Source organism: Scardinius erythrophthalmus (assembly GCF_964197995.2).
Source record: "Scardinius erythrophthalmus genome assembly, chromosome: 6".
Classification (NCBI taxonomy): Eukaryota; Metazoa; Chordata; class Actinopteri; order Cypriniformes; family Leuciscidae; genus Scardinius; species Scardinius erythrophthalmus.
In genome coordinates this window covers 46365043-46379042 of record NC_138226.1, presented here as the reverse complement: position 1 = coordinate 46379042, position 14000 = coordinate 46365043, and the positions used below count along the sequence as shown (strand labels likewise).

General features: G+C 39.9%; 1 protein-coding gene across 1 annotated transcript; it reads left to right on the top strand.

The window, feature by feature from the left end:
- Positions 1 to 1670: 1670 nt before the first annotated feature.
- LOC308691907 (uncharacterized protein) lies at positions 1671 to 13299 on the top strand. The gene is made up of 3 exons (XM_081367504.1): positions 1671 to 1732; positions 2454 to 2579; positions 11876 to 13299. Exons 2-3 carry the CDS (start codon positions 2501 to 2503, stop codon positions 12709 to 12711), a joined length of 915 nt encoding a protein of 304 aa, XP_081223630.1. The 5' UTR covers positions 1671 to 1732; positions 2454 to 2500; the 3' UTR covers positions 12712 to 13299.
- Positions 13300 to 14000: the final 701 nt, after the last annotated feature.

Here is a 14000-nt window from a genome sequence, read left to right as displayed (position 1 = left end):
CTCCCTCTCTGTACTGTTGAAAATAAGGATTTCATTAATTTTTTGCATTGGAATAAATGATAACTGCATTTACAACAACTTTGTGTTTGTGTGATTACTTTGAAATGAAAATTACATTTGAACAAAACTATTTAAACAACACTGAGGGGGTACTTTATTTCAAGAATATCTATCTAATATCTATTTTAGAACAAAATGTATGCAGGGTTGAGGAGTAAATTGCTTTGCATTGATAAAGTTATCCAAATAAAGTAATCCAAACCACATTTATAAAGGGTACCTAATAACAGTAAGCAATAACATTTCCAAAGTAACCTTCCTAACACTGAATGTATGCGAGACTCAACACATTCTTTCTGTTGTGTGACTGTGTGGAATTTCTTTGAATTGCCATGAATTTAATTCCACTTCCTGTCATTCCAATTCAAATTCAATTCAACGTCCTGTGGGGCGGAGTACATTCAGTTCAAATTCCAATTCATTTATTGAATGGAGACCAATTCTGAAATTCTGAATTTTGCACAAGCCTGCTGCGGAGTCGCGGGTGTAGTTGTGATCAAATTTGATAAATATATTAAATTAAAATAATTAGACACTAGGCTGTTACCAATAAAATTAAATAATTTACACTGAAAAATTATAACTGTATTAAATTAGATTATTTTAAATATTTTTGAATATACAAATAACGAATGTTGAAAAGAATGATACTTTATAAAACTAGCGTTTTGTCTTTCAACGTTGACACTTGCTTGAGAAGTTGAAGTCGTTCTCTATCTCCGTTGCTTCTGGCCACGGTGGTTAAATGGTACGGTCCACAATAGGGGTGTCTGAAATCGCTTCACATTAAAATGTTCCTACAGTAAAAATATGAGATGACTTGTATTGTAACTGTAATTATATTTTTTCACAATATCAGAAAAATTATCTAACCCCCCAAAACTGATATTTCTGTCCCTTTGGGGGGCTGTAATTCGAACTCGAACTATGTTTGTGAGCCGAGTTGAATGTTTATTTGTATGCTTTTTCACACTCAATCCCCATGTATGCGGATGAGTGTGACACCGTTTAATTAATTTTATTAACCCCGAGGAACATATGCAGCTCTCGTCTCTCGTGAATCTTTTCCTCCGACTACATGTTATTTTTCTCTCTGGCCAACTGAACATTTCAACCTTGTGTTTCATAAAGTCAGCAAAAAATTTCAATTAAATTAATAAATAATAATAATAATAATTAAGTGTCAAAGAAAATGTATTGACGTGTCAGTCACATAGTACTTTAAAATAAAGTTTTCCTTTAAAAAATGCAATTCATAAATATTTGAGTAGTTAGTACATTGAACCTTGATTATTGTATAATAATAAAATTAAAAGTTTATGATACAGTTTCATCAAAAATAAAAGAAGAAGCCTGGTATTAATGGTTTCTGCACTCAAACATGACTGTTATATCTTTTAGACAGAATCTCACATATTAGATGTGCTACACTTTATTAGACTTTATTATTATAGATGTGCATTTTCAGCACATCATGGACAGGAAATGTTTAAACGTGTATTTACGTATTTCACCTATAATTCAAATCGTTATTTAAATATATCTTATTACTTGTATGCGTTTTTGTACGTAGCCTAAATTTCCTAGCAGAATAGGACTTTTATTTTGGTGAGGTGATATGACGTCATACGTGTGCGTCGCTCTTCTCCGTCTGTGATTCGTCTGAAGAAAGGTTTGTGCTTTTGTTTAAATCGATACAAACTGTTAAATATATTTTTATAGTTTCTACAGTCTATTAAAATGTAATTATTGAATGTAACGTAGTAATGTTTTATCTAACATTAACATTGTTAGTTTCAGCACATAATGGAAAACGTTCGTCTTATTTCTCTCCCCGAATCATAAATAAGTTTATCATAAACATGAATTCAGTAGGGATGGAGAAACGGAGATAAAAAAACAACAACTCGAGTCAGTTTTACCAATGAGTAAATGTGTTATTAATTTTCAATAGTTGGTTACTTTTTTTATTTTAAAAAATATAATCTCCTAACCTTAAACAACTGTTGGTAATAAAATCCTGAAATATTTAAACTATTAAAACTTTTTTTTGATATATGAGCGCATAATTGTTATTTTTGGGTAGAAAGATATTTTCTTATATTCAAAAGTAAAGTTATTGTGTATGTACAGTTTGTGCTAAAAGTGTAAACAGTTATGTTAATTTTAATAATAATAAAGGATCAATCATTTACAACACCAAGGAACGTAAAAACTGGAAGTGGCTTACTATTGTAGTTTATAAATAATTAAACACCAAATATAAATCACAGAAGTGCGCTGACTACTGAACTAGGGAGCTGATTGAGATTTAGTTAGGATTTATTTTACTTTCTGTTATTTTTTCTATCTAATTATTAATATTAAACATGACAAATCGTCCAAACACACAGAAGAACCCCTGATTCATCTGAGATCCACATGACACACTGTTATAAAGATGGCGTTTATTAAAGAGGAGAGTGAAGACATAAAGATTGAAGACAGCGTGAAACATGAAGATACTGAGGAACAAACAGGTTAGTTTCATTCTCTTCATTTGACTCTTATTGTAATGTCAGCCTCTACAGAAATGACAACATTTAGAGCACATTTAAACACAAAATAAATCGATCCAAAGTGCTATACAGTGTACAAAGCAGGTCTACACAGTAAGAACAACAATTAAAGGCTTCCAAAAGCTGTCGTGATAATTAAGATGTCATTAATGAATAACTACTCAGGAACAAATGAGTAACACCATATTTACTCTCTAGTTACTACTATTAACTAACAAGAAACTCTGATTAATGAATTGTGACCCTGGACCACAAAACCAGTCACATGGGTACATTTTATGAAACCGAGATTTATACATCACCTAATGAATAAGAGACGAATTAAATAAAAATATAATATAATATAATATAATATAATATAATATAAGCTGAATAAATAAGCTTTCCATTGATGTATGGTTTGTTAGGATAGGACAAATTTGGTCGAGATACAACTATTTGAAAATTTGAATTGTGCTGCATTCACTCACAAAAATAAATGTTTTATATATTTACGGTAGGAAATTTACAAAATATCTTCATGGAACATGATCTTTACTTAATATCCTAATGATTTTTGGCATTAAAGAAAAATCAAATCAAATCTAAGTTTATTTATAAAGCACCTTTTTAAAACAGCAGGTGTTCACCAAAGTGCTGTACATACAATATAAAATAAACAGTAAAACTAAAAAAAAAAGCAATAAAAACAATAATGAATTATAACACACACTTAAAGGTGCCGTAGAATGGATTATTTTATTATTTTATAATGTTTCCTGGGGTGCCCTTATAATGTTAGTATGTTTATTAGATCAAAATTTGTTATAATTTAGAAATAAAAGGCATATTTCCTAGCCTGATTTTATACCCTGATCTGGACACTCTGTTTGAAGGGGCGTGTCTGCTGTGAGACTTCAGTGTAAACGCCCACTGCTGTGATTGGCTGACATGCTTGCATATGAAATATCTGGCATTACATGTAGAGCTATCTGGAAAACATTTACTATTACAGCGATTATACGTTTTTACTATTACAGCTATCTGGATTAACGAATCATGATAAGTTTTTTAAGTATTTAGATCTATTCCAGCATTGAGCAGATGACAGCCTGTCGATCGCGTGAATGAAGATCTTATCACTGCAACGCGATTTACTGATGCATAAACAGTGTTGAACGACTTTGAGAGAAAGCTTATCTGTCTGGACTTGAACAATTACACATCAGAAATTCACATAACCCACCGGTTCTCCAGAGGCTCGGATGAAGGAGCTAAAAAAATATTTTTGTGTTCATTTGTAGTTACATCCAAACACTGAACAACTGCCATGCTTCGTTCGCTCGTTTGCAAGCCACGATGTCTCTCGAGGAAAAAACAATATCGCGCTGGATCTAGATAACACAGTGTAAATTATCGTTAATAAAATCACTACTTACCGCTTGCGGGAATATAACGTTAGTTGAAATTGCCCCCTTCGTCCGTTTGAGACGCCGAGAGAAGCCTGGCCGCTTGATATTGTTCCAGGTTAGAGAAACAGTCCGTGGTGAAATGGGCAGAGCAACTAACAACTTCGAATTAAACTGTAGCGGTATCCGATTATAGATAGATTATAGATAGATTATAGATAGATCTGCCATTTTCTCTATGATCCTCGCTTGTTTCTTCACCTGGCTGCAGAACTTCCGATGATTCGGCTGTGCAGTTTCGCCTGGCACTGAGCATGGGCAGGCTTATGCAAATTTTTAGAGGCGTACATATTAATGATCCCAACTGTTGCGTCACAGTTGGTGTTATGTGGAGATTCGCCTGTTTTTCAGGTGTGTTTTTCAAAAACGAGATTTAAATAAGAAAGAGAAAACTATGGTGTTTGAGACTCACTGTATGTCATGTCCATGTACTGAACTCTTGTTATTTAACTATGCCAAGATAAATTCAATTTCACATTCTAGGGCACCTTTAAAAAGAACTCCTAACAGGTAACTCTCATACTGGGTTATATGCAGTACTATACAAATATGTTTTTAAATGTGATTTAAAAACAGCAAGCGAAGGTGCCTGCCTAATGTACAAAGGTAAATTATTCCAGAGTTTCGGGGCCGCCACTGTAAAGGCACGGTCACCTCTGCTCTTTAATCTTGCATTGGGAGAGACTAAAAGCAGTTGCCCAGCAGACCTAAGTGCTCTGGATGGAACATATGGCTGTAATAGATCTGAGAGGTATTTAGGAGCAGTGTTATTTAATTATTTAAAAACTAAAAGTAAAATCTTAAAATCAATTCTAAAACGAACTGGCAACCAGTGAAGGGATGCTAATATAGGTGTAATGTGGTCCTGTTTGCGTGTCCTTGTTAATAGACACAGTGTTTCCCCTATACATTTTTCCAGCAGCGGTGCTGTTACGTGCCGGAGGTTGTTACCAAGCCGGTCGTGGGGGGTCCGGGGGCATGCACCCCCGGAAGATTTTTTTTTGAATAACCCCTTAAACCATGACTTCTGGCAAGTTTTGTGGATAGAAATGGACATTTTGAGACATACATTTTGAGGCTCAAATGTAAGAAAGGGGCACTATGTAAAAAAAATAAATATATATATAACGGCTGGGAATCGATTAAAAAATAACTAATTAATCGCACAATTTGCTGTGATTAATCGCAAGTAATTGCATTTCCTCCAAACTTGTAATCATCAATATTTAAATGTAGAATCACTAATTAAATCAAACACACAAAAAAGGGGGAAAAAAGAACAATGTCCACACAAATTGGACAGAAAATAAATAGCCCTATATTAAAATATAAAACATCAATATATTATTCTTCATTCAGTTATGCAACATACTCAGATTTAACAGATTTATTTTTTGACTAATTATCAAGAAGTATAGTCATACAAAGCTATTATTACCAGAGTATGTGATCAGAGCAGGTAATTTTACCATGCATGATGGCTATACCAGCTCAGCAAACAGAAGTCTACTACTGAGAAATTTCACGTTATTTGAGTGGGACTTTGCTTTTCCAGTGCGTGATCGGTACATGATTGGGCCGTTAACCATAGGAGCAGAACGCGCATCGCAAACACGGAGTGGAACATTGAGCAGAGAGCGCAGTGCGCCGACACACACGGAACCGAGAGCGCGGCGGAAAAGACTCGCACGTGAAGTTAATAAAACAAGCTGCGCGAGAATGAAACCTTATCGCCGAACACGGAGGGGTGGGACGGCATATTTTCCATAGACAGTAAAAAAATGGACACAGCGACCCCATAGACTTCAACGGAGAAAAGTTCGTACCGCTTTCTCCTTTGCACAAGCGCTTGCTCGCTCTCCCGTGGCGTCTGTCGTTGCTATGCCAACCATGAACTGAGGCGCGCCTGAAAACCTTTTGATCTGTCCATGCTGAAAACGTGCGCGCCGCGTCGCTTCTATTATGAGCGCGCTTGCCGTGCGCCCACATTTGAAATATTTGCATGTGAACGTGAATGGCCCTTTTTATGGCAACGTGTGTAAGTGAATGTCGTGATATTATTGATCATGTGAAGATTTTGCAGCGGCGCTGAAAATCCAGCGCCGCTGCCTAATACATTGTAGGGGAAACACTGAGACGTGCGCATTTTGTACCCTCTGCAAACGTGTTAGAGATGCCTCACCAATGCCTACATAGAGACTATTACAATAGTCCAGGCGGGATGATATAAAAGCGTGGATGACCTTCTCAAAATCAGGAAAAGATACAAATGACTTGACTTTAGATAATTGCCTTAACTGATAAAAACACGATTTAACTACCAAATTAATCTGTTTATCTAGTTTAAAGTCACCGTCCATTAAAACACCTAGGTTTTTTACAACGGGCTTCACATATGACTTTAAGTCGCCAAGATCTACATCAGGGGTATTGATGGTACCACCAGGTCGAAACAAAATGATTTCAGTTTTATCTTCATTGAACTTTAAGAAATTGGAGGCCATCCAGGCTTTAATATCCTCAAGACATCTCAACAAAGGTGCTATAGAGTTTGCATTGTTTCGTTTCAAAGGCAGATAGAGTTGCGAGTCATCTGCATAACAGTGAAACGAGATGCCGTGTTTCCTAAATATGGACCCTAAAGGTAATATATATAAAGAAAATAAAATGGGTCCAAGATTGGAACCCTGAGGGACTCCACATACAAGAGATGCAGTAGAAGACACAAATTCCCCAAGACGTACCGAGAAAGTTCTTTCACCCAGATAAGATCTAAACCTTTGTAATGCGGCACCCTTTACACCAACACAATGCTCAAGACGAGAGATCAGTATATTGTGATCTAAGGTGTCAAAAGCAGCAGTACGATCTAACAGCATAAGAACAGCATAGTTACGTGTGTCAGTGGCCAATAATAAATCATTATAAACTTTTAACAGGGCCGTTTCTGTGCTGTGAAGTGATTTAAAACCAGATTGATAAATTTCTTGCAAACCATGCAACCCGTAGCCTATCTTTTTTCCACTGGCGTTCCGCTCTCCTGCACTCGTGCCTAGCAGCACGGGTAATGTCATTTAGCCACGGTTCAGATTTTGGCTTAGCACGAATAGTCCTGAAAGGGGCAACAATGTCCAGTGCATTCTGACAAGAAGTATAAAACAATGATGTTGACTCATCAGTATTATAATGCTGAGTGGACACTGAGAAGGCCATGTTTGTGCTATTAAAAACATCAGTAAACCGTTCTGCAGTTAAAGAGTTAAATGAGCGACAGCGACGAGTAGAAGCACATGGTTTAGGACTACAGAAACAAGAAATCTCGAATAACACTGGCATGTGGTCAGAAAAAGTAGCATCACAAACATTAATATTGTTAACAGGTAGACCACACGATAAAACCAGGTCTAATGTGTGTCCGTGCTCTTGTGTAGAGCTAGCCACAAACTGCATCAAGTTAAACGACTCCGTGAGATTTAAGAAGTCTTTAACCAATAGCTTGGAGGCACAACAGATATGGATGTTAAAATCTCCAACAATTAAAACTCTGTCATACTTCGGCATGATTTCTGCCAGAAAATCGGAAAAGTCGTTTATGAAGTCTTTATGGTATTTGGGAGGACGATAAATCACAGTGCATAGCACTGGGTCAGGTTGATTCAGCTCAAATACAATCAGCTCAAAGCTTGAGTAGAAGTTGCACATCACACGCCGACAGTTTAATTTTTCCTTAAAAATAATCGCAATTCCTCCACCCCGTCCTTTAAGTCGTGGAGAGTTAAAAAAGTCACAGTTTAAGGGTAAAATCTCCGAAAAGGGGCTTAACTCACCCTTCGTTCATCCAGGTTTCAGTCACACACAGTAGATCCAAGTTATTTGAGGTATAAAAATCATTTAAGATAAAAGTTTTGTTTACCAGCGACCTGGCATTTACCAGGGCAATCCTGGCCGGAGCCCCTATCCGGGGCTCACGATCCAACACCTGTAGACCACCGGTACCAGCCAGGTGTAAACAGGATCCAAAGAACGCATGGAAATATAGTTGCAGTCGTCTATCTGATACTCCGCTAATGTTCTACGGGGATTGCAGGAAACTTCCAGACGGGATTTAATTTTTATCAGCAGGCCGCCACGTTTCCCCCGACGTTTATGTCGCTTTTTCTTCCGAGCAGGAAACGGTGTTCGGCAGAGATACGCAGGTACACTCCCGTTGCTGGAACACTTTTAGGCATCGGTTCTATTTCTAGCATGCACGCGTTTTCGCGTGGCTCGAGCCGCGTCTGTGTTTCACGCAGGCAGTGTGCAAACTCCAACCTGTTAACATGGGAGCCGAAAACGGACACGCCACGCAGCTGAGACGCTCACGCCATACAGCCAGTCTGTTGCCGGCCTTATTCAAGCGCGAATGAGAACCGTTTCGCGGGATCCCAGGTGTGAAAAAAAAAAAAGAATATTCGAATGTCAAATTTTCAAATGGAATACCAACCCACCGAACGAACGAATATTCGAACATTCGGGTCCAGCCCTACTTGCAATCGACATAATTAAACCGGAAATACAGTAGTTTCCACACAGACACATTATGTACTTCCTTCTGCCTCAGTTTGACAGAATACTTTAAGATTCATGACATCAACTACATGTCCAAGGAACATCCGTCATTCATTTCAGTAAAGACGAAGTTAAAGGGGTTCCAGAACATCGATTCTGTCCTCTGAAAACTCAGTCTTCTCTAATCTGTCCATGGCTTCAGCAACGTCTTGGTCCTCCATACACATGCTAGAAATGTTCAAACAGTACTTATACACACACTGAAATCATTTCCCCAAGTTTTATGTCGAAAACTAACAAACAAATACATTTTCATATAAAGTTTTGACAATAAAAATAATTATATGTATTTTCTCTGCTCCATAGACAACATAGTGTAAGGGTTCTGTCACTCTCGTCTAGTTAAATTCCTGATTTTGTGACAGAGCTCTGACACTCCCGGTTTTTGTGTCGTCTTTGTCTGAGTGTGCGGTGTTGGTGTTTGGATCCCGGCACATAGGTCTAGTTTGGTTTCGGTTCTTTGTCGGGATTCAGACATCCATGCTCCGTGTGTTTGTCTTCTGTTGTGAGCGCACAGGATGAGTCTTGTTTTGAGTAGCACACAGCTTGTGTGCTTTCATGTTGTCATGTTCTGTGTGAACACGTGGCTTGTGAGTTCTCATTGGCTGCGTGTTCATGTCTCGTTCTGTGTAAGCACATGGCTTGTGATTAATTTTACTGGCCATGTGACTTGTGTTTTATGTGAACACATGGCTTGTCATGTTTTTCCTTGTGCCATGTGCTCTCCTGTCGATTGTCTAACCCCGCCCACCTTGTTACCTGATTATTGATTCATTTTCCCCACCTGTCCTCCCTCGTTACCAGCTTTGTTTGCTCTCCCTATTTATTCTCCCTGTGTTTGCAGTCCTGTGCTGGTTCATCGTCGTATGTACACTGTGTGTTTCAAGTCAAGTTTAGCCAAGCCAAGTCAAGTCATGTTTTCCCCCTTGGGGTAGTTTTTGTTTGTATTTTGTTTTATTTTTATTATTAAAATAAAGCCCATCAACTCTGCTCTTGAGTCCTCGCTTCATCCCTCACCCACACCATGACAGAACGAACCAGCCATTATGAGGACTCAGCGCAAGAAGGGCTTGCATCATCCACCAGCCTCCACTCTCTCCAGCCCCCTCTATGAACGTATTCTCCAGTTCAAGGCCTCGAGCTCCCTCCATCAAAGGGGAACTGATCTGAGGAAGTTTGCTCTAGAGTTCAGCGACGCTGCAGAGGGGCTGGGGTTCAACAACGCGGCTCTCAAAGATCTTTTTAACTCTCCCTTGATGACCCCCCAGCTGGTGGACAATGAGAGGCCTGGACCACCTGACCTTTTGGGGTTTTGTGGATTTTCTTGCTCGCCATGCAAATACTCCTGCTAAAACTGCTGCAGTTCCCTCAGAACCCCAGTGGTTGCCGAAGAGGCTGCAGTGAACCCAGTGGCAACCAAAGTACCTGCAGCTACCCCAGTGGCGGTCGAAGAGGCTTCAGCGCCTTCAGTGGCAACCGAAGTGCCTGCAGCACCTACATAGGTGGAAGAAGGCTTCTCTTTCACCTGGTCCAGTGGTCCCAGAGCTCCCTGTAAGGCCATTCCTGAGCAGCCTGCTCTCCCCATCTGTCCTGTCATGGTCGAAGAGGCTACCCTCTCCCTTTATGTTGCCGCACTTATGTGTTGCTGGGCCGCACATACCTCCCTGTCGGCTACCTCAGCTCCATCCCCTTCTAAGCCACCTTTTTCCACCATCAGTCCTGCCTTAGCGAAGAGGGTGGTTTTCACCTTTTATGCAGTTGCTTTCCTACATGCCTGGGCAGCACATACTTCAAAAACGGCCATCTCCAATCCTGTTGGCACCCCGGATGCCATCCCTGAGCGGCCTGAGGCTGTCCCAGAACCCGTAGCCAGCCCGGAGGCTGTCCCAGAGAACTGTCTGCCCTGTACCCACTGCATCGGCCATGTATCCTTTGGAGCAGTTATATTTGTGGGATTTCCCTTCCTCACTATAGTCCCTGTCTTGCCCAAGCCTGGCCAGCCTGCTCTGCCTGCCCTGATGGTTCTGTCTTTGCTGCCTGACCCACCCTGGCCTTCTGCCAAGTATCCAGATCCGCCTGATCCATCTTGGCCCTCAGCCGGCAATTGTGAACCGCCGGAGCCCGCCTGGTCTGTCTCTCCGGCGCCGCCCTGGCCTTCTGCTGGGACTCTTGGCTCTCAGCCGGGAATCCTGAACCGCCGGCACCGCCCTGGCCTTCTGCTGGGACTCCTGATCTGCTGGAGCCTGCCTGATCTGTTCCCCCAACACCGCCCTGGTCTTCTGCCTCGGCTCCCCTCCCCTCCCCTCCCCTCCCCTCCCCTCCCTTCCCCTCCCTGTCTGTTTTTCATTTCATCTGCCTGTCTTGTTGTCTGTTGTGTTTCAATCTTGTTTTGCATGTCCCTTAGAGGGGGGAGGGGGCAGTGTCAGGGTTCTGCCACTCCTGTCTAGTTAAATTCCTGATTTTGTGACAGAGCTCTGACACTCCCGGTTTTTGTGTCGTCTTTGTCTGAGTGCGCGGTTTTGAGCGTGCTCGAGCTGTGCACTCACTTGTCTACGTGCCTTGTTACATGTGCGGGGCGTGGTGTTTTGAACCCGACACATCGGTCTAGTTTGGTTTCGGTTCTGTGTCGGGATTCACAGGACTGTGTTTGCAGTCCTGTGCTGGTTCGTCGTCATATGTACACTGTGTGTTTCCCTGCTGTGTGCTTCAAGTCAAGTTTAGCCATGCCATGCCAAGCCAAGCCAAGTCAAGTCGAGTCATGTTGAGTCATGTTTTCCCCCTTGGGGTAGTTTTTATTTGTATTTTGTTTTATTTTTTATTATTAAAATAAATCCCATCAACTCTGCACTTGAGTCCTCGCTTCATCCCTCACCCACAACCCTGACACATAGGGTACCTTATTATGAGATTTTGATAAGTTGTTGAGATCTATCGGTTAAAATTTACAATCTAAATTTGGTCCGATTTTAGCATTGGTCTGAACAAAAATGGCAGACAGGCTGAATGAAAAAGTAAATCAACTCTCTAACGGCAGGTGGTGCTTATGGAACAGCAGAAAAAGAGCTGTTTTAATCTCTTTAAGCTGCGCTTATAAACACTATTTTAGTAGGCAGTACACTGAGGGAAGACTTTCAGTTTGGTGTGTGTTGCTCTGTACCATTAAATAAGTGTTAATTTATATTTGCTTTTGCTTTGCTTTAGACCTGATGCAGCTGAAAGAGGAGAGTGAAGAACTGATGGAAATGGAAGAGAAAAATCAGCATATGAAAGATTATGATTACATAACTGGAGAAAAATCTTTTAGTTGCTCAGTGACAAAAAAGGTTTCCTCACGAAAAGGAGCTCTGAAGACAGAAAGTGATTTCACCTGCCAACAGTGTGGAAACAGTTTCACTCATAAAACAAGCCTCAATGTCCACATGAGAGTTCACACTGGAGAGAGTCCATTCACCTGCCAACAGTGTGGAAAGAGTTTTAATCAAAAAGGACAATTTAATGCCCACATGAGAATTCACACTGGAGTGAAGCCGTTCACATGTGATCAGTGTGGAAAGAGTTTTAGACATAAAGGACATGCGAATGCCCACATGAGAATTCACACTGGAGTGAAGCCGTTCTCATGTGATCAGTGTGGAAAGAGTTTTACACATAAAGGACATGCGAATGCCCACATGAGAATTCACACTGGAGAGAAATCTTTCCCCTGCAATCTGTGTGGGAAAAGCTTCTCACGAAAAGAAAATCTTAAGACTCACATGAGAATTCACACCGGAGAGAAGCCGTTCACATGTGATCAGTGTGGAAATAGTTTTACATATAAAGGACATGTGACTGCCCACATGAGAATTCACACTGGAGTGAAGCCGTTCACTTGTGATCAGTGTGGAAAGAGTTTCGCAATTAAAGGAAACCTTAAGATTCACATAAGAATTCACACCGGAGAGAAGCCTTACAGGTGTCCTCAGTGTGACATGAGTTTCACATATCTTAGAAACTTGAAACATCATTTGCAAATTCATTCTGGAAAGAAACTTTAGTGTTCCGAGTGTGGCAAAAGGTTTAGGAAAAGGAGCAATTTTGAAAACCACCTGCTTATTCATTCTGAGGGAAAATTATTTAATTTTGATCAGCATTAGAAAAAACTTTTGCCATCACACAGATACACCTGAAAAGTCATGCCGATGTGAGAAGAGTTTTAATTGTGTGGAAAGATTTTCAAATGGCTCAGCATTTTCAAAGGTGAACTACGTAATATTTATGTTATAATTCATTCTCTTAACCCAGTTTATTGTTCATTGACTACAGTGGTGTTCTGAAATGAGGAGCCAAAGTCCTCATAGTTTTCTTAATGTTTTTGGTAACACTTTACTTGAAGGGGTGTGCATAAGACTGACAGGACATCTTCATAATCATGACGTGTCATTATGAAGGAGGTTTTATGCATGTTAATGACAACTGTCATTAAGTGTCATTCGCTCAATTAAGTCATTTTTAATGCAAAGATGACCTTGTTTGAGATGTCTTTGTTTTGACAACTTGACATAAGCCAATACATTATAACCTGTCAGTGTCTTTGTCATGAGAACTTACCAAGACATAATCTATCATAAACATGTCAAATCATCAAACTTAAGAAACTACTTTGCTTTTGGGTTAACATTACATTATACTTCTGACCACTTTTTTTCCAGTGGTACAAATTGAATTAAAATATCATTAAAGGGATACTCCACTTTTTTGGAAATAGGCTCATTTTACAACTCCCCCAGAGTTAAACAGTTGAGTTTTACCGTTTTCGAATCCATTCAGCCGATCTCCAGTTCTGGCGGTACCACTTTTAGCATAGCTTAGCATAGATCATTGAATCGGACAGGACCATTAGCATCTCTCTCAAAAAAATTACCAAAGAGTTTCGATATTTTTCCTATTTAAAACTTGACTCTTCTGTAGTTACATCGTGTACTAAGACCGACTAAGACCGTAAAATGAAAAGTTGTGATTTTCTTGGCTGATATGGCTAGGAACTATACTCTCATTCCTGCGTAATAATCAAGAAACTTTGCTGCCGTACCATGAGGCGTAATGAAATGGCGCAGCGCCTGAAAATAGTCCCCAGCTCAGTAATATCCAACGTGACCGGGACTAAGTTTGTCTAACCTATTAGACCTATTTTCAGGCGCTGCGTCATATCATTACGCCTGCTGGACTCATGGTACGGCAGCAAAGTTTCTTGATTATTACGCAGGAATGAGAGTACTGTCAAATAATTTTATAACAGTGTCATGAATATTTTTCTTGACATCAACTACAGTGATATGAATTTTAT

Bases quoted from the DNA above. Each gene is read 5' to 3' on its own strand.
- LOC308691907 (XM_081367504.1), top strand. From the start codon at position 2,501: ATGGCGTTTATTAAAGAGGAGAGTGAAGACATAAAGATTGAAGACAGC. The intron at 2,580-11,875 runs GTTAGTTTCATT...GCTTTGCTTTAG, and splicing joins AGATACTGAGGAACAAACAG to ACCTGATGCAGCTGAAAGAG.